The following is a 21,027-nucleotide window of genomic DNA, read 5'->3' as shown; positions in this document are numbered from 1 at the left end:
GTTTATTGAGTGAAAACATTCATATAACTGACACAACAGTCAGAGACTTGTCAGTTGGTTGTCTCACATTGAATGAAACCACTCAAACTCTGAGTGAGTGAGTAAGAACATTCATTTAGTTGACATGGTCAGAAAGTCTAGTTTCATTCGGTTACTTCATTTGACTGAAAAATCGACTGATCATTTGTTTGTTAAAAATCAGTTAGCTGTCCCATCACTAGTGCACACAGTCTTTCTCACTGATGTAACAAGTTATTTAAATAACTTAAATTTGACACTTCAAGGGCACAATCTGCTGGTTACTAATGTATGCCATAAAATTAAGGCATTCATGAACAAACTGTGTCTATTTGAAAGGCAGCTTGGTACAAGACACTTAATGGTTTTTGTTTGTTTTTCTAAATGTCTTTCATTGCTACAGTTGTCTGCTGACACACATTTTGTACTTTGTTAACAAAACATTGTGAAACTTCGTCAAGATTTATGAAGACAAGGTATTGGGGAATGTGTAGTCTGTAAAATAAACTGATATTATTTAGCACTTTGTTATCTATTGTTCTATACGCTTTACCCATTGCAGAACCAACTATTGATTTGCAAAATTGCTCTCTGCTCAAGGACAGATATTATGGCAACATGAATTTTGTTTTGATAATATCTTGATGGACATGTAGAAGAATTTCCTAAGTTACATGTAAATGCAGCTGTCTTAAAGTGTCTGAATCAACATTTTGTCATGGACAACAGAGTGATGAAAAGGATAAATACTGCAGAAAGTTTAGAGCTAAATGATTCAGCACTGGTGAGCATTCTGTGCTTTGGTGCAACACAGGTTCATACAAAAAACATTTCATCACTTCTGAAGAAAAGAGAGAAGTTTTGTGTTCCACAAACAATAAAATGGTAATATTTTTACTTGTGCTGATTTTTTTTTTCTCTATTTAACATGTCCTGTTACAGTTGTATTTGCTTTGTCACGATTAACTGAGTTGCTGATATTGTGTTCAAAAGGTAGACAGCACGAGTGCTAGCTGTTTGCCCAACTCTGCCCGTGGGTATCCATCCTTAGGCATTTGAGCTGGAACAGTCATATGTTGATATCTCTAGCTGTTAGGATGTTCAGAAACAGGTTCATACAGTCCTGCTACAATTAGAGTTCTCTGTGATCTGAGAGACACACAAAAAAAAAACCTTTCTTTCGTACATACATCCTGTTATGGGAAAAACTGTTACACTATATCATTCAAGAGTGAGTGGGGTTGCTACATATCAGTGTAAATTTAGAAGAGCTGTTAGTCATGGAACATTAAAAAGCTTTGTGATACTGATCAGTCTCTCCATTTCTGTACGATGAGCAACATGTGATGAGTGCTGAACTGCATCAGTCTTCTGTGATTTTCAGAACGATTCTTTGGTGTCAGAAGTCTTTATTATGCCCCCTCCTCCCCCCCCCCCCTCTCTCTCTCTCTCTCTCTCTCTCTCTCTCTCTCTCTCTCTCTCTCTCTCTCTCTTACTAAACTTTTCATGTGTTTATAATTCTACTAGCTGACAAACCTGACAATTTCTGGGTACTGATTTTGCCAATTTTGTAAATGCTTCTTTGGCAATGCCTCTTGATAGCTCTGTAGGTGGCTATTGTTTTTGCTTAAAGCATTTTACACTTTGCAGTTGAAAGCTGTCAAAGGTGCTGCCAGGTGTCAGTGAATTCCTTAAGTTGAGTCGACTGTAAGAGTATCTTATTAATACAGAGTAAATGTACTAAACCTACACGTCGTACAGTGATATATTTGTGTAAGTACTTTCAGGGCATATGTTGTTACTGTCTACAAAATATGTTGCGAATAAAGTTATTAGCAGCCAAGTAGTAAATTTAGTGTTTATGACTTACCTCCTGGGCTATGAGAGTTAGGCAGTGGCTTAACCCCCCCCCCCCCCTCCCAGTGGCCATTGCCTGATAGCAAGGGATATGTGTACTAAGTTCGGTTGAAATTGTTCCAGTAGTTTAGGAAGAGATGTGAAAAATGCCCCCCCCCCCCCACACACACACACACACACTAAGTCATCTCAAGGCAAGGTCATTGATGGGAGCAGCTGCATTATGTCAGGCAATCGTGACTGATTTCTGGTGATGCAGACAATACTGTTACATGTGCCATGAAATGTCATGTGATACACAAAGAAATGGGTGTTATTAATAACAAAGCAGTTGTAGCAGCAATGATTGCCAAAGTAGAAAGGACAACTAAAACAAGTAGAAGGATTTATAATTTCCCCCAAGTAGATGAAGCAGTAATGCTGTACCTCAAATGGGATTCGAAACATTTAATTTTGGAGAGGAGCATGTGCAAGAACTGTGGCTCAGGATTAAAAGATCAATTGACCATGCACTTGACAGGTACATACCTAGTGGAAATGTTCATGATGGGAGGAACCCCCCCACCCCCACCCCTATAACACACAGTCACTGTAAAGAAATTTTTGAAGAAACAGACGATACTGCATAAAAAGTGTAAAACAAAAGATAGGGCAGGAGATGGCTGTCAAGAGGGCAATGTGTGAAGTCTTCAGTGACTACTATGGCAGAGTTTTGTTGATAGGTCTTTCGACAAAACCCTAAGAAACTGTGGTTGTATATAAAGGCTGTTAGTGACACCAAAGTTAACATCCAGACACCATTGGACAAGACATGGACTGAAATTGAGAGTGACAAAGAAAAAGCAGAAATGCTGAACTCTGTTTTCAAATGTTCCTTTACAAGTGAAGATAAAGGGATATTCCCACAGTTGAATTCTCACACCACTGCAAAGATGAGTGATACAGATACTAGAGTCAGTAGTGTTTAGAAACAGCTGAAACCACTAAAACTTATCACAGCTCCAATCAGATCCTATACTGAATTTGTGGCTGAATTACTACTCTTGTAACTACAACCTACCATAGATCTCTCGAACAATAAACCATGGCCAGTAGTTGGAAGAAAGCACAGACCACACACTTCGGCAATAACGGTAGCAGCAGAAGTGATCCAACAGCTGCTGTCCAGTATCCATAACATCCCTTTGTTGTAGAATCTTATAACATATTCTGACCTCAAGTGTAACAAGGTATTTTGAACAGGACATCCTCCTCTATGCCAACCAGCAAGCATTCTGAAAACATTGATCATGTGAAACCCAGCTCACACTTTTCTTGCATGATTTACTGAAAGCCATGGATCAAGGCAGCTGCAGTAGATCTCAGTTTTCGAAAAGCATTTGCTCAGTACCACAGTTTTGCTTATTATCAAAAGTACTGTTCTATGAGATAGCAAGTGAAATTTGTGACTGGAACGAGGATTTTTTGATAAGAGGTTGCAGCATTTAATGGAGAGTTGTAGACAGTTGTAGAAGTAACTTCTAGTATGCCCCAATGACCTGGCATACACTATTTAGTGAACTTGGGCCTTTTTGTAGATGATGCAGTTATATATAATGAACAAGGCTCATATTTTAATGACCGAAAAAACAGCAAAATATGCAAGCATGTATGACCTAAAACTTGTGTAATTATGACCATAAAAATAAAATATGACTTTATATAAGTATTTTTTAAAACCCTTCTTGTTGATTTTTTTGTATACCTTGTGATACAAAATTTACATCTGGGCACATTGTGAATATAGAACTTACTTTTTGCAGTATTTGAAACACACTATATTTATTGTTGAAATATGTGTCTGGGAAAGAAAAACTCGAAGTACTGGAAAAACAAAAATGTCATGTATTTTTTCTGCTGCACACCACTTGTTTCAAGTATTCCGAATTATTTAACACATCCTGTTAATCTTCAGTTTCAGCAGAGTTGTACTGGATTACGATGTGCATTAAGGTTTTCCATTTTCAAAGATTTATGGTTATAACAGGATAGTTTTGTACCTGGAAAAGCTCCTCTCCACATCACAGGAGGTCACAGGGGAATACTTGAAGGCAGCGAGGTCACAGCAGGCTAGCTTTTTTTCATTCTTTTCAAATGTTGTGGATTTCTGAGAAAGACTGTCACTAATTTTGTACAGTGTCAAATATCCAGTATTCCACTGGATAACGCTTTGCAATATGTTGTTCACTTTGTCAGCCACATGATCATGAGCTCAAGCCAACTCAGTCTGCACATGCACAGGTGCACAATATCCAGAGCGTCACACAGTTGAGTGCCAGCAGCTTCAGTTGTGTGATGGATTTTGATACCACTGGAAAGTTGGCGTTGGCATACGCCAAGTTTTCAGACAAGGTATCTGAAAGATGTCTTTCACAGCTTTGATAGCACTTGATTCATCGCTTTCAGTCTTTCAAAAGATTGCCTTTATTTTGGTGTAGTAATACTCAGGAGCATTAAGCCAAAAACCCCTTCATGCAGTAACTGGCTGAAAGGGGGGAGGCAGTGAAGGTGCTTCATCCTGGAATTTCTGCACCCATAGTGGATCTTTTTCCCATAGAAATTCATTTTGACCATATCAGTGTAATTTTATCACATCTCTTCTGCAACTCTGTAAATTGTATGCTAGACAAGTGACATACGACATACTGGGGAAGGAAATCTGAAGCCCCTTGGCTGCTTTAGTCATGGATGAAGCACCTGTTACTAGCAGCAAAATGTTGTCAAACAAAATGGCAATTGTTGAGTTGTTTAGTCTCTAAAGAGCTTCACATGTTAGGGGGAACATTTCTCCAGGTGCTAAAACTTTCAGACCACCAGCAACATCATTGGCAACATAACACCGATCAACGGATACCCTGACATTTTGTCCAGCAACACTAATTCATACCTTATGATCATCTGACACTGTCAGCAGGATGCAATCTCATATCATAAGAAAAATATTTTTATTGGAGAAGTATTATTTATTGACTCACATTAATTACACATGTAGATGATTAGTTTTGGCAAATTGTAATTGCCATCTTCAGATCTGAAAGAATGTTTACAACAGTTTTCTACAGTCTACTAATTGAAATTAATTTTGAACAATGTTTTACCAACATAAGTGCATTACATACCATATACATACAAATATTGTGCTTCTCTATGTAGTACATCTCATCTAGTCGTGATTATAAAGGAGCTATACTGCAATCCCCCCCAAGAACCATGGACCTTGCCGTTGGTGGGGAGGCTTGCGTGCCTCAGTGATACAGATAGCCGTACCGTAGGTCCAACCACAACGGAGGTGTAACTGTTGAGAGGCCAGACAAACGTGTGCTTCCTGAAGAGGGGTGTAGTTGCAGGGGCAACAGTCTGGGTGATTGACTGATCTGGCCTTTTAACACTAACCAAAACGGCCTTGCTGTGCGGGTACTGCGAATGGCTGAAAGCAAGGGGAAACTACAACCTTAATTTTTCCCGAGGGCATGCAGCTTTACTGTATGGTTAGATGATGATGGCGTCCTCTTGGGTCAAATATTCCGGAGGTAAAATAATCCCCCATTCAGATCTCTGGGCGGGGACTACTCAAGAGGACATAGTTATCAGGAGAAATAAAACTGGCGTTCTACGGATCGGAGCAGGTAGGTTAGAAAATTTAAAAAGGGAAATGGATAGGGTAAAGTTAGATATAGTAGGAATTAGTGAAGTTGGTGGCAGGAGGAACCTGACTTTTGGTCAGGCGAATACAGGTTTATAAATACAAAATCAAATAAGGATAATGCAGGAGTCACTTTAATAATGAATATTAAAAAAAAAAAAATAGGATTGCGGATAAGCTACTACAAACAGCATAGTGAACACCTTATTGTGGCCAAGATAGACACAAAGGCCACACCTACTACAGTAGTACAAGTTTATATGCCAACTAGCTCTGCAGATGATGAAGAAATTGAAGAAAACTATGATGAAATAAAAGAAATTATTCAGACAGTGAAGGGAGGCGAAAATTTAATAGTGATGGGGGCCTGGAATTCGGTAGTAGGAAAAGGGAGAGAAGGAAACGTAGTAAGTGAATATGGATTGGGGCTAAGAAATGAAAGAGGAAGCCGCCTGGTAGAATTTTGCACAGAGCACAACTTAATCATAGCTAACACTTGGTTCAAGAATCATAAAAGAAGGTTGTATACATGGAAGAAGCCTGGAGGTACTGACAGGTTTAAGATAGATTATATAATGGTAAGACAGAGATTTAGGAACAAGGTTTTAAATTGTAAGACATTTCCAGGGCAGATGTGAACTCTGACCACAATCTATTGGTTATGACCTGTAGATTAAAACTGAAGAAACTGCAAAAAGGTGGGAATTTAAGGAGATGGGACCTGGATAAACTGACTAAACCAGACAATGTACAGAGTTTCAGGGAGAGCATGGGGGAACAATTGACAGGAATGGGGGAAAGAAATATCGTAGCAGAAGAATGGGTAGCTTTGAGAGATGTAGTAGTGAAGGCAGCAGAGGGTCGAGTAGGTAAAAAGACAAGGGCTAATAGAAATCCTTGGGTTACAGAAGAAATATTGAATTTAATTGATGAAAGGAGAAAATATAAAAATGCAGTAAATGAAGCAGGCAAAAAGGAATACAAACGTCTCAAAAATGAGATCGACAGGAAGTGCAAAATGGCTAAGCAGGGATGGCTAGAGGGCAAATGTAAGGATGTAGAGGCTTATCTCACTAGGGGTAAGGTAGATACTGCCTACAGGAAAATTAAAGAGACCTTTGGAGAAAAGAGAACCACTTGTATGAATATCAAGAGCTCAGATGGAAACCCAGTACTAAGCAAAGAAGGGAAAGCAGAAAGGTGGAATGAGTATATAGAGGGTCTATACAAGGGTGATGTACTTGAGGACAATATTATGGAAATGGAAGAGGATGTGGATGAAGATGAAATGGGAGATACGATACTGCGTGAAGAGTTTGACAGAGCACTGGAAGACCTGAGTCGAAACAAGGCCACCGGAGTAGACAACATTCCATTAGAACTACTGACGGCCTTGGGAGAGCCAGTCCTGACGAAACTCTACCATCTGCTGAGCAAGATGTATGAGACAGCCGAAATATCCTCAGACTTCAAGAAGAATATAATAATTCCAATCCCAAAGAAAGCAGCTGTTGACAGATGTGAAAATTACTGAACTATCAGTTTAATAAGTCACAGCTGCAAAATACTAACGCGAATTCTTTACAGACGAATGGAAAAACTGGTAGAAGCTGGCCTCGGGGAAGATCAGTTTGGATTCTGTAGAAATATTGGAACACGTGAGGCAATACTGATCCTACGACTTATCTTAGAAGAAAGATTAAGGAAAGGCAAACCTATGTTTCTAGCATTTGTAGACTTAGAGAAATCTTTTGACAATGTTGACTGGAATACTCTCTTTCAAATTCTAAAGGTGGCAGGGGTAAAATACAGGGAGCAAAAGGCTATTTACAATTTGTACAGAAACCAGATGGCAGTTATGAGTCGAGGGGCATGAAAGGGAAGCAGTGGTTGGGAAGGAAGTGAGACAGGGTTGTAGCCTCTCCCCGATGTTATTCAATCTGTATACTGAGCAAGCAGTGAAGGAAACAAAAGAAAAATTTGGAGTAGGTATTAAAATCCATGGAGAAGAAATATAAATTTTGTGGTTTGCTGATGACATTGTAATTCCTTCATAGACAGCAAAGGACTTAGAAGAGCAGTTGAACAGAATGGATAGTGTCTTGAAAGGAGGATATAAGATGAACATCAACAAAAGCAAAACGAGGATAATGGAATGTAGTCGAATTAAGTCGGGCGATGCTGAGGGAATTAGATTAGGAAATGAGGCACTTAAAGTAGTAAAGGAGTTTTGCTATTTGGGGAGCAAAATAACTGATGATGGTCGAAGTAGAGAGGATATAAAATGTAGACTGGCAATGGCAAGGAAAGCGTTTCTGAAGAAGAGAAATTTAACATAGAGTATAGATTTAAGTGTCAGGAAGTCGTTTCTGAAAGTATTTGTATGGAGTGTAGCCATGTATGGAAGTGAAACATGCGATGATAACTAGTTTGGACAAGAAGACAATAGAAGCTTTCGAAATGTGGTGCTACAGAAGAATACTGAAGATTAGATGGGTAGATCATATAACTAATGAGGAGTTATTGAATAGGGTTGGGGAGAAGAGAAGTTTGTGGTACAATTTGACTAGAAGAAGGGATCTGTTGGTAGGACATGTTCTGAGACATCAAGGGACCACCAAATTAGTATTGGAGGGCAGCGTGGAGGGTAAAAATCGTAGAGGGAGACGAAGAGATGAATACACTAAACAGATACAGAAGGAAGTAGGTTGCAGTAGGTAGTAGAAGATGAAGAAGCTTGCACACGATAGAGGAGCATGGAGAGCTGCATCAAACCAGTCTCAGGAATGAAGACCTCAACAACAACATACTGCAATATAGATAAAAGCTATTTTGGAAAAATCCAATGTCAAAGTTATAATAAAAAAAATGTCAGAGGTGCACAAATCTGACTGCAGAAGACACACCGATGTAGCATCATACATCAAGTAATAAAACCATAATTGTGATAACCACTCAGAAAAATTACTGATAAAATCCATTTGTTACATAAAGTATTACTTGCTGTGCCTGTGTCGACAGATGATGGCAGACTGCCAAGCAATAGTCAAATGGACTGTTATGAAGTACCATCAGATGGTGGCAGCCTAGTACATAACACCTTAGGTGTTCAATACATCCATACTTTTCATATTTACATAAAAATGTATAATTATAACAATAATTTACAGTTAAAATTGTTTTTATATGAAATGTTATAACCATTTCAATACAGTTTCTTATTAGGAGCTAGGAAGTGGCAGTGCCACAGCTGCAACAAATACAACATTTAAAAGCAGACAATTCAAGTCAGTCAAAACATCATAAAAACATTTGGCAAGATTCCACAATTAAAACAAAGAAATAAAGTGGACTACACAGGTGACATCAAGGAGCTTTTAGGGAGAATGTTCATTTCTGTTTTCAACAGCGCATTGTTTTGCATTTTCACAGTCATTTCCAGTATTTGTGTATGCAGAGTTCATGCATGTCAATAGGTATGCCATACTAAGAACATAAATGTGATCTGCACCTGCCACATAAGCACTACAGGTTTACACAGGATGTGTGTGTGCCATTTAGCATAGTCAGGAACATGCTCTTACAGAACGAAAAACTGTTTGTGAGTAGAAGATGTACAGTTTATTCATAATATAGTATCTATGTACCCTCCCAAAAGGTTGAGCTATACACACCATTTAACCACAAACAAAAAGAAGGGGGGGGGCGGCAATACAGGTGGAATCAAAAACCATGTTGTGAGACGGCTCATCTCAACCGTAGATAAGTCTTTCCAAGATGCGTGTGGTATAACATGTCGTAAAATTACTTAAAGATGATTACTAATGCTATGCACATAGCAGCGATCTTGCCATTTGAGTGGTAATGCCCTAAGACTGAATGTGATAAGAGAATCAGTTCTGAGTCAATATTACCAGATGCTTAATAAATAATTGGACTGTATAATGCATATTATGTGCATACATTATCTTGTTTAACGTGGCTATAACTAGACAATTGGGTCTTGTGTCAAATGTAATCCCAGGCCTATATTGAAATGCTTTTACTAAAGGACGACTCATAGGCAAAAGCTTGAGTCATGATGAGAAGTATCTGTTATGGTTAGAGCTGTATGCCCATACACAATTTATGTAGATCCAGATTCTATTTTATCGAGGCTAAATCATGCATAACAGGGTTTTAACGTGGATAACATCACGTTTCTAGCATTTGTAGACTTAGAGAGAGCTTTTGACCATGTTGACTGGCATACTCGCTTTCAAATTCTGAATGTGGCAGGGGTCAAATACAGGGAGTGAAAGGCTATTTACAATTTGTGCAGAAACCAGATGGCAGAGGGTTGTAACTTATCCACGATGTTATTCAGTCTGTATATTGAGCAAGCAGTGAAGGAAATGAAAGAAAAATTTGGAGTAGAAATTAAAATCCATGGAGGAGAAATAAAAACCTTGAGCTTTTCCAATGACATTTTAATTCTGTCAGAGATAGCAAATGATTTAATCTGAACATCAACAAAAGCAAGACAAGGATAATGGAATGTAGTCGAATTAAGTGGGCTGATGCTGAGGGAATTAGATTAGGGAATGAGACACTTAAAGTAGTAAAGGAGTTTTGCTATTTGGGGAGCAAAATAACTGATGGTCGAAGTAGAGAGGATATAAAATGTAGACTGGCCATGGCAAGGAAAGTATTTCTGAAGAATGGAAACTTGCTGACATCACGTGTAGATTTAAGTGTCAGAAAGACTTTTCTGAAAGTATTTGTATGGAAGTGGAAACATGGACAAAATGTGGCGCTGCAGAAGAATGCTGAAGATTAAATGGGTAGAGCACATAACTAATGAGGAGGTACTGAGTTGAATTGGGGAGAAGAGGAATTTGTGGCACATCTTGACTGTAAGAAGGGATCCATTGGTAGTATATGTTCTGAGGCATCAAAAGATCACCAATTTAGTATGGGAGGGCAGCATTGAGGGTAAAAATCGTGCAGGGAGACCAAGAGATGAATACAATAAGCAGATTCAGAAGAATGTAGGTTGCAGTAGTTACTTGGAGACGAAGGAGCTTGCACAGGATAGAGTAGCATGGAAAGCTGGAGCAAACCAGTCTCTGGACAGAAAACTTCAACAACACATGCCAAGGGACTTGTCCCCAAACCTTTCTAACTTAAGCATATGAGCTACTTTAAAGAAAGATGAAGCATCTTATAAGCAAAATCATGGTAGCAGTGTACACAAAATTGTATAACAACATAGTACTAATGTTACCATACAGAGTGCTGTTGCATCCGTTGATATAGGATACGTCAGATCTACTTTCGCTGATGTAAAATATACCCATTTCATAATACACATTAATAAATAACAACCAGTTAGAAACTTATACTGACATGAACATGTTGTTACCTCATGCAATATAATTGTGCTACCTATTGGGCTCTAAATTACATGTTGCTCATGGTTTAGTTAATTACATAACATCATATGAGAAGCCCAGGTACACAGTCCAGGTCATACACACATTGTATGCACCAAACTACGTGCTTGTTGTAATATGTTATGGCAACATCTGATTCATGGCAGATTCAGTTTATAGTGTTACAAACCATAATAGTTCTTGTAGAGAAATAATACTGATAGTATTGTGCAGTTGTACTGAGTTGATTCCAACTCAATATAAAGCCAAGGTAGATGTCTGGGTCATAATAGCTGCCATTACTACTGTCTCTTGAAGGGTGCTACATAAGTAAGAGTATACTGCTGATTATGTCATACAGCAATGTTGAGTCGAGTGTAGATGCTTTTCTACTACATAATGCAGGTTTTAGCTGGGCACAGGCGCACACAGGGTGCTCTCCATGATAAGATTAACAGACATTCATGAGTAAACTCAGTATCCATTTAACTAGCCATAGCATAACAAAAAGTAATGACTACATGAACTTCATGAAGATAAGGCAATATGTCCACACTGATATACTGTGTGGCACAATATGGCCAGTAGGAATGGTCTAGGTCATGTCTGATGTAAAATTTATATGTATATGACAGTTAAATCAGTAATGATGGTCACATATTTGAGGTACTTACTAATTATCATAACATGTTATTTACTTAAGATGTGTATTAGAGAGCTGTAACCCAGTACACATATTATATGACTACTTCATAGTTTCGGATGTGATGTAGTTCATTAATGTTACTTCTTATCTAGCCACAGGTCTAGGGCATGATAGTTACAATCATACACATTACTTCAGCGTGGGTAACATATTAGCCTAGCTCCAGCATAAGCTATATTAGTAACAAATATGATGCGTAGCCATTGGGCTAGGTTATATACAGTATAGATATTGCGGCAATGAAATGTGATAACATAGCACTGTAAATATCAAATGGAGTAGGTAGCAGACATCATAAAATATAAAAAAATCCAGTTTCCTCCCTTTTGAAGCTTTATGTAGCACTTTCATATCTTGACGTGTGTCTGTGATTTTATGTTGAATATTGTTCATGTTTACTCGGAATGCAGTTTGATTTTGCATGTTAGTATGTTCACAGTACCTTGCTGAAAACAAATATACTGTCTGCCCTACACAGAATATATCCAATTACCACATTTTAATTTGGATTTTCCTGAACCGGAATAAATGTCTGTCTTATTATCACCTGTCTGGTGCCATAGTCTCAATATCAAGGTGTTTGATATTCTGAATGCTAATTTGACATTGTTTGAAAAACCTGTGCTTTATTTCCTCTGATATACTACCTTTGTGTGTCATCATTGCGTGCTTCGTTTATGTACAGCTTTTATTTGGCGCATGTCTGCTAACATTATACTGTGATTGTTGGTTTTCTAATTTAATATAAATTTTGTGTACTGTATTCTCTCTGTACTCATTATTCTGTACTCATTATCTTTTTGTATTGACACGATCAGTAGGGAGCTTGAGCTGCCTAGGGATTGTAACCTAAAAGCAGCTCAAGTTACACCTTTCGATGTGCAGAATTGGACATGGCTAAAAATGAAATATTGTGAGATATTATAGTACCTGTCTTGCTGAGAAATATGATGCAGTGTCTTAAGGAACAGGCACTGTGGTGACCACAGCCAATAAGAAATATATTAAATGTATTCGCAGTTGCGAATATTAACAACCATCGGCTGTATAATCGAATTACAACAATGAAAATGTATCGGACTGGGACTGGAAACCAGATTTCCCATGTATCTCGAGCTTTACCACTAGGCTATCAGAGCACAGCTCACAGCCAAACCAAAACTTCCATATGGCATCAACCATGCGTCTACAACTTGCACTCGTACATTCGTATGTATATTCCCATACAGGGGAGACATTTTAGTTGAAAGTTGCTTGCCCGGTGTTGGCGGCAACTCCAGCCTTTCTGAAATACATTAAATGTATTTGCAGCTGCAGATAAGGGCAACCGTAAGCTGTATAATGGAATGACGACAATGAAAATTTGTGCCAGACTGGTACTCAAATCGGATTTTCTGTTTAACATGAGTGATCACCTTACTATTAGGCTATACAACCACATGACACAGAGCCAGTCCCAGACACACGAGTGCAGGTTGTAGACACATGGTTGGGTTGATGACATGTAGAAGTTTGGGACTGGCTGTGAGTCATGTGCTCATATAACTTAATAGCAAGGTGACCGCTCACCATAAACAGAAAATCCAGGTTCAAGTATCGCTCTGGCACAAATTTTCATTGTCGTCATTCCATTTTACAGCTGATGTTTGTCCATATCAGCAACTGCGAATACATGTAATGCATTTCATAATGCCTGCAGTCGCCGCAGTGCCTGTTCCTTTGGACATTCGTGCATGTCTGAAGGAACGTTGCATCATATTTCTGAATAAAACAGATACTGCAGTATTGTATTTATCTGCTGACACTGGGCAAACTACTTTCAATTAAAATGTCTCCCCTGTAAAGGAATATACGTATGAATGTACGAGTGCAGGTTGTAGGCACATAGTTGACATGTGGAAGTTTGGGCCTGGCCGTGAGTTGTGCTCAAATAGCCAATGGTAAGGCGACTGCTTGTGTAAAGCAGGAAACCCCGGGTGCAAGTCCTGGTCCAACACAAATTTTCGTTGTCATCGTTCCATTATGTAGCTGATGGTTGTTTGTATTCGAAAATGTGAATATATTTAGAGAAATATTATGGTTTAAACTACCAATAACCTAGTTCTGTAGGGATGTACACCTGTTTTCAAATAGAGCAGCAGAATAAGCTAAAGCCATTTCAATTGTATATCATGAAGGAAGCAATTTGTAGTAGTGTAGTACTTAATGCTAATTCAGATTAGGCATGATAAAAAGATTAACAATTTATTTCATGTTCATAATCAAAGGCACCATACTAATCCAATAGAGAAACAGCAGTTCTCTGAAAGAGTAGTGAATCTAAGTGGCATCATATTTTTGGATGAAGAAGAAGTGTTACTGACCAACGGTTTACAATATAATATTCAGAAAAATTGGAAACCAGATGAGCTTAAGATTCTAAAATAGCTACTGAGCAGGCTGAAACGAGTGTGTATCAGACAATTAGTACAGCAGTCAGAATTAGTAAAATTTTAAAAAATGAAGTTAAACATCCCCATGAAAATAAAAATGAGTAGTTAAAACGTATAAAAAATTAAAAAAACTACAACTACAGGGTGTAACGTTGGCAGACATATACCAGATAAAAGCAGTACAAAAACAAAGTATGTAATGAAAACATACAAAAACAATATATCCGATAAAACTGAGCACAGGTTTCGCAAATTGAATGTCAAATTAGCATTTAGAATATCAGACAACTTGAAATTGGCATTATGACATCACGTAGGTGATAATATGAAGGACATTTACTCTGGTTCAGGAGTACACAAACTAAAATGTAGCAATTGTGATAAATTTTATTTAGGACAGACAGGACATAAGTTTTCAACAAGATTCCATGAATTTACTGACACACAAAATAAAACTGCATTCAGAGTACACTTGAAAAATGTTAAACATAAAATCACAGACATGCATCAAAATATGTAAGTGCTAAATAGTGTGTCAAAAGGAAAGAAACTGAATGTATTAGTGAGTTTGCAGATAGCACATAAGATATTAAACAATCAACTCAAATGTCCAATCACAAAAGTTTTTTCAACATTTTTGATGTTGATCTATAACATCACATTATATTTCCTGTGATGGTTCATGACAATATGCAAATAACATATTATTATCTCTTATGTTATCTGCTACAGACTCCATTTGATATTCTGATGTTATGATATTTCATTATCACAATTTCTATACTGTACATTGCCTAGCCTAAGGCTATACAACATTTCTAACTAGTATAGCTTATGCTGGAGCTACTGAAATACACTGATGTGACAGAAGGCATGGAATATCTCATAATATCGTGTTGGACCTCCTTTTGCCTGGCATAATGCAGCTGTTCGGTGTGGCATGGACTCGACAATTCATTGGAAGTTCCCTGCAGAAATGTTGAGTGAAGCTGCCTCTATAGCCACCCATAATTGCAAAAGTGTTGCCATTGCAGGATTTTGTGCATGAACTGACCTCTTGATTATGTCCCAAAAATGTTCGATGGGACTTACGTTGGCCAATCTGGTTGGTCATATCATTTTCTCAATTCACACATAACGTTCTAAAACCAAGTGTGAACAATTTTGGCCCAGTGACATGATGCATTGTCATCCATAAAAATTTTGTCATCGTTTAGGAACAGGAAGTCCAGGAGTGGCTGCAAATGATCTCCAGGTAGCTGAGCATAATCAGTTCCAGTAGCAATCAGTTCAGTTGGACCAGAGGACCCTGTCTGTTCCATGTAAACACAGCCCACACCATTATTAAGCCACCACCAGATTGCACACTGCCGTGTTGACAACTGAGTTGATGGCTTTGTGGGTTCTGTGCCACACTCAAACTCTATAATCATCTTTCGCCAACTGAAACTGTGACTCATCTGACCAGGTCATGGTTTTCCAGTCATCTAGGGTCCAGCCGATGTGGTCACAAGCCCTGGAGAGGTGCTGCAGATGATGTCATGCTGCTAGAAAGGCACTCATGTCTGTCATCTGCTGCCACAGACCAGTAACACAATATTTCGCAGCATTGTCATAACAGATACGTTCGTCATACACCCCCATTGATTTCTGTGGTTATTTCATGCAATTTTACTTGTCTGTTAGCAGTGACAACTCTACACAAACGCCGCTACTCTAGGTCTTTAAGTGAAGGCCACCAGCCAATGCGTTGTCTGTGGTGAGAGGTAATGGCTGGAATTTGATGTACTCTTGACACTGTGGATCTAGGAATATTGAATTCCCTAGCAATTTCCAAAATGAAATGTCCCATGTGTCTGGCTCCAACTACCATTCTGTGTTCAAAGTCTGTTAATTCCTGTCGTGTGGTCATAATCACATCATTAACCTTTTCACATCAATCACCTACATACAAATGACAGCTCCACCAATGCGCTGCCCTTTTATATGTTGTGTAGGCAATACTACTGCCATTTGTATGTGTGCATATCACTATCCCTTGACTTCTGTCACCTCAGTGTATGTTATCTGCCTTGAAGCAATGTGTATGATTGTAATTACCATGCCGTAGACCTGTGGCTAGATAACAAGTGACATTAATGTAGTAGGTCACATCCGAAACTAGGATATAAATAGTTGTACAATCTGTGTCCTGGATTATAGCTCATGCACACATTTGTTGTATGAATAATACATTATAATAATTAGTAAGCCCCTAGATCTAGGGCTACTGGCCATATTGTGCCATGTGGTATATCAGCATCAACATATGGCTTTATCTTCATAGAGATTACATGGTCATATTACTCCTTGTTCTGCTATGGGTATTACATTTACTCACAAATACCTGTTCATCTTATCATGGAGGTCACCCTGCAGCTAAAACCTGTGTTACGTAGTGAAGGAATCATCTACATGCAACTGCTGTATGATGTGATCAGCATTAGGCCCTTACTTACACAGCATCTTTTAAGGGACAGCAATAATGGCAGCTGTTATGACCTAAACATCGAGCTAGGCTTTATATTACATCATAATCAACTCTGTACAGCTTCATAATATTGTCAATATTGTTTCTCTGCGTGAACTATTATGGCCTGTAACACTGTGAAATGTATCTGCTATGACTTAGGCATGTGATTTCTTGTCTTAACATGTTGTACAGCATATTCCAATGAGCACATAGTTGAGTGCATAAAGTGTGCATACGACCTAGCTTGTGTACCTGGGCTTCCCATATGATGAGACATAATTAACTAAACCACGAGCAACATGTCATTTAGAGCCCAATAGGCTACACTATTATACAGCATGAGATAACAATATGTTGCACATAAGTAAAACAGTTTCTAACTGGTTATTTATTAATATTTATTATGAAATGGATGGTCCGCAGCTCGTGGTCTTGCGGTAGCGTTCTCGCTTCCCGTGCACGGGGTCCCGGGGTAGATTCCCGGTGGGGTCAGGGATTTTTTCCTGCCTTGAGATAACTGTGTGTTGTTGTGTCGTCTTCATCATCATCATCATTATTATTCATCCCATTACGGTCGGAGGAAGGAAACGGCAAACCACCTCCACTAGGACCTTGCCTAGTACAGCGGTGCGGGTCTCCTGTATCGTCCCGTACACTCCCCGGAGTCTGGGACCTCATCATCATTATGAAATGGATAATTTTTATTTAAAAAAAAAGTTGATCTGATACATCGTATACAACAGACCCAACAGCTTTAATACTGCATTGTTATACCGTGCTGTGTATGGCCACTGCCATGATTATGCTTATAAAATGATTCCTCTTTCTTTAAAATAACTCATGTGCTTAAGTTAGAATGTTTTGAGATAAGACGCTTGGCATACTTGTGATGTTGCTGACATAAAACCCTTTATGTATGATTTAGCTTCTATAAACTAGAATCTGGATCTACATAAATCATGTGTGAACATACAGCTCTAATCATAACAGATATTTCTCATCACGATCTAGGCCTTTGCCTATGAGTCGTCCTTCAATAAAAGTGTTTCAACCTAGGCCTGGAGTTACACTTAAAAGACCCAACCAAAAAAGGTGAAAATACAACTTAACATGCACAATAAAATACATTTTTCTACAGTATAATACCTAGATTCAAGCGTAAATTGTTGTAAAACCCATCCTATAATCAGGGAGAAAATGACGTCATTAAAATATATGCCCTAATAATGAAGTACTGTCTGAAAAAAGCTGCAAAAATATTCAGTCAGACCTTGATAAGATTTCAAAGTGGTACAAAGAATGGCAACATGTTTTAAGTGGCCAGAAAACATTAAACTGTATGAAATAAAAAAAAAAGTCCTATGAGCACAGTATCAAGCAGTAACAGTTAAAATCAGTCAGCTCATACAAGTACCTGAATGAAACATTTGTAGGGATATGAAATAGAATGTTCACATAGGCTCAGTCATGGGTAAAACATGAGTCACACGAGTCAGACTCCAGTTTATTGGTGGAATACTAGGGAAATGCAGACCGTCTACAAATGAGATTGCTCACAAATCACTCGTGTGAGCCATCTTAAAATACTCAAGTGTGTGTCCCCCATACCAAATAGGACTAATGGGGGGGTATTGAATGTATAAAGAGAAGTGAATCATTATTTGTGTGACCTGTGGGAGAGTGACTGAGAGATGCTGAAAAAACTGAACTGGAACACACTTGAAGATAGATAAAACTATTCTGAGAAAGCCTACGTACAAAGTTCCAAGAGCTTTTGTAAATGAAGACTATAAGTATATACTACTACCGCTTTGTATTATTCCCGTAGGGATCGTGTGAGGACAAGATTAGGTTAATTATAGACAGGCATTTAAATAGTTGTTTTTCCGGCACCCTATATATGAATGGAATGGGAAGCAGCCCTAATAACTATTACAATTTAACCTACCTCTGTCATGCTCTTCACAGTGGTTTGCCAAGTATGGATGTAGATAACTGATGTAGACCAAAAAAAGGCTAGTAGAAGGTGCTAACCCCTGGAAAGAATTCAATCATGGCCAACAGCTTCTGATTACTGTTGACTCGGCCACTTGAATCTTAAGAAAAGTGCATTTATAGCAGCATTAAACCCAAATTCCTGTGTTTTATGTATTGTAGTTTTTTGTCTTTCTTTTACTATTCCTTCGTTAAATAGTGTTGGATACTATATAGATGTCTCGGTACCCATCCCATCTTCTGGCAAGGGCTTTCCACACTCTTATTTTCTTTTCTATTGTCACCAACGCCTTCTTATTCCTTATTCTTGACTTAATTGCCTTCAATATCGCAAGTTTTAAATGCTTCCTGTTTCTTCTTTGGTTTTGTTGCAGTCTGTGCCTGACTATGACACCTGCTTAGCACTTTCATAGCTTTTTATTTCTGTTAATTGTAATATCGTAAGTTTTGTGACGCGCCGATCATTCAAAGTGCCGCCGCGCAATTACGCGTGTCCTCTACGTGCGGCGCTGTCTGCCAGCCGTGCAGCAGCCGCGCCACCTAAGCGGCCAGCCGGCCATCGTCCGCTAGACGTGGACTCAGTGCAGATTTGACCATTACTGTGTACACATGCCTTACGTGGTCTACTCGCTCTATGACTTACATGTATTGTGTTGTCTTTTGAAATAAAAGTGTTCAACTTGACGTTACAGCAGTAAGCTAGTTTTCTTCTGTACAAAGTGTTATGATACAACAGATTTTTTCATGCTTGCTTAACATCTTTGACATTAAAAAAATTTCATTAGTATTGCTAAACTTTGTTGGATTTAATGCTACAAAATCTCTGTCAAATAACACACTGACACAGGCTATTAAACAAAAATAGTAAAATATTAAACAAAATACTAGTTTGTACATTTGGTAATGGAAAGTCTTGGTAGCATTAAATAATTTAGTAATAAAGGTAAAAGCTCACCAAACAGTGGAGGCATTGACTATTTGAAAGGCGCATAAATAAAATTGGAAACTTTGCTAATTTTTGGATGAATCCTTTTTGGTCTGAAAGCTTTCTGTTTTGTTGGTGTGGCTCTCAGCAAGTCAACACCTCCACTGTTTGGTGAGTTGTTACCTTTATGCCTAAATTAATTAAAATTCATAAGTATTTTCAGGCAGTCTGCACTTACAGAATGAATGTTTCACAATGAAAATTTATAGAAATTTTATGTTACCATATGTTGTGTCCAAGTGTTTTGACCCTCATGTCTTACATGAAAGTCATGTGTTTCAGGCTTATGATCAGCACCTCAATATGGTACTGGGTGAAGCGGAAGAAACTGTAACCACTGTGGAAATTGATGAAGAAACATATGAAGAAGTTTATAAGACAACAAAGCGGAACATTCCTATGTTGTTTGTTAGAGGTGATGGTGTAATTCTTGTATCCCCTTTGATAAGATCAGGTTAAACATTGGTGTATGCCTTGTATCATGTTTGAGCAAATGATATGCCATGAACCTTATTGCCGAAATAAACAGATCGTATTGTTGTTATCAGAGTAAATTTCTAATGTATTTCAGTTCTCTGCATGGATATTCCAAAGACATAAATATGTATCATGAAAATTCCACACTATCAAACTATTGCATACATTATGTAGTAATATTTTCTTTGTTACAGTGTAATTTGGAAGTATCTACCTGAAAATGCAGATAATAAATAAATTGTGTGTTGTATGATTGCACCTTTGCAAAATATTTTCATTGGTTGTTTAATTTTTGTAATAAATAACATATGTACCAGAAACATCACAGCTTTTGAGTTGTAATGTCTGGCATAAAATGACCCATTTAATTTTGCAAAGCATTGTGTAGTCTTCAAATTTACCTCTGTAAAGCTTTTATGTTTATTCCAATTTAGATAAATAAACATGTCCAGTAAACTTTGAAAAATATAAAGGTGCTTTAACTACAGTTTTACTTAAAATATGTTACTACTACAAGTGCACATTCATTCTTTTAAATCAGGTACTGGCAATTTCCTACACATCCACAATTAACACTGAGGACTGGACAGTTATGGTGTAGTTCAGCTGGCAGATACTGTGCTTCAAAGTTTTTCTGAATATTGTGTAGCAAGTTCTACTGCACAGAAATGAAGTCATATTATCACATTTGAAAGAGTGTCCTTTTCTATGAAATACTGCAAAGAAACATAGAATTGCATCAGCGACTGTTTTATATTGAAATGAAAATTAGATACTTTCACATAAAGAATCTCCCTCACCCCCCTTCCAAATGGGGGTAGAATTAGAAGCTGTTCGCGCTATAAATAAGTTTGAAACTGTATTTTTTTATTAAAAACTGCTTAGGTACATTTATTTTAGTACAAAAAATTTCAAAGCATTTTGGAAAAAGAAGTCCTGTGCACATTCT

General features: G+C 38.0%; 1 protein-coding gene across 1 annotated transcript in view; it reads left to right on the top strand.

Moving 5' to 3' along the window:
• Positions 1-20,349, top strand: part of LOC126236118 (U6 snRNA-associated Sm-like protein LSm3) — a 44,980-nt gene extending 24,631 nt beyond the window's left edge. Inside the window, exon 3 of the mRNA XM_049945189.1 lies at positions 19,884-20,349. Coding sequence (XP_049801146.1) covers positions 19,884-20,060 — 177 coding nt within the window. The 3' untranslated portion in view covers positions 20,061-20,349. The remainder of the gene's footprint in view (positions 1-19,883) is intronic.
• Positions 20,350-21,027: the final 678 nt, after the last annotated feature.

Source organism: Schistocerca nitens, chromosome 2, assembly GCF_023898315.1.
Source record: "Schistocerca nitens isolate TAMUIC-IGC-003100 chromosome 2, iqSchNite1.1, whole genome shotgun sequence".
NCBI classification, from domain to species: domain Eukaryota; kingdom Metazoa; phylum Arthropoda; class Insecta; order Orthoptera; family Acrididae; genus Schistocerca; species Schistocerca nitens.
Note: the sequence above shows the minus strand (reverse complement) of the source record. Positions and strands in the feature narration are given on the sequence as shown.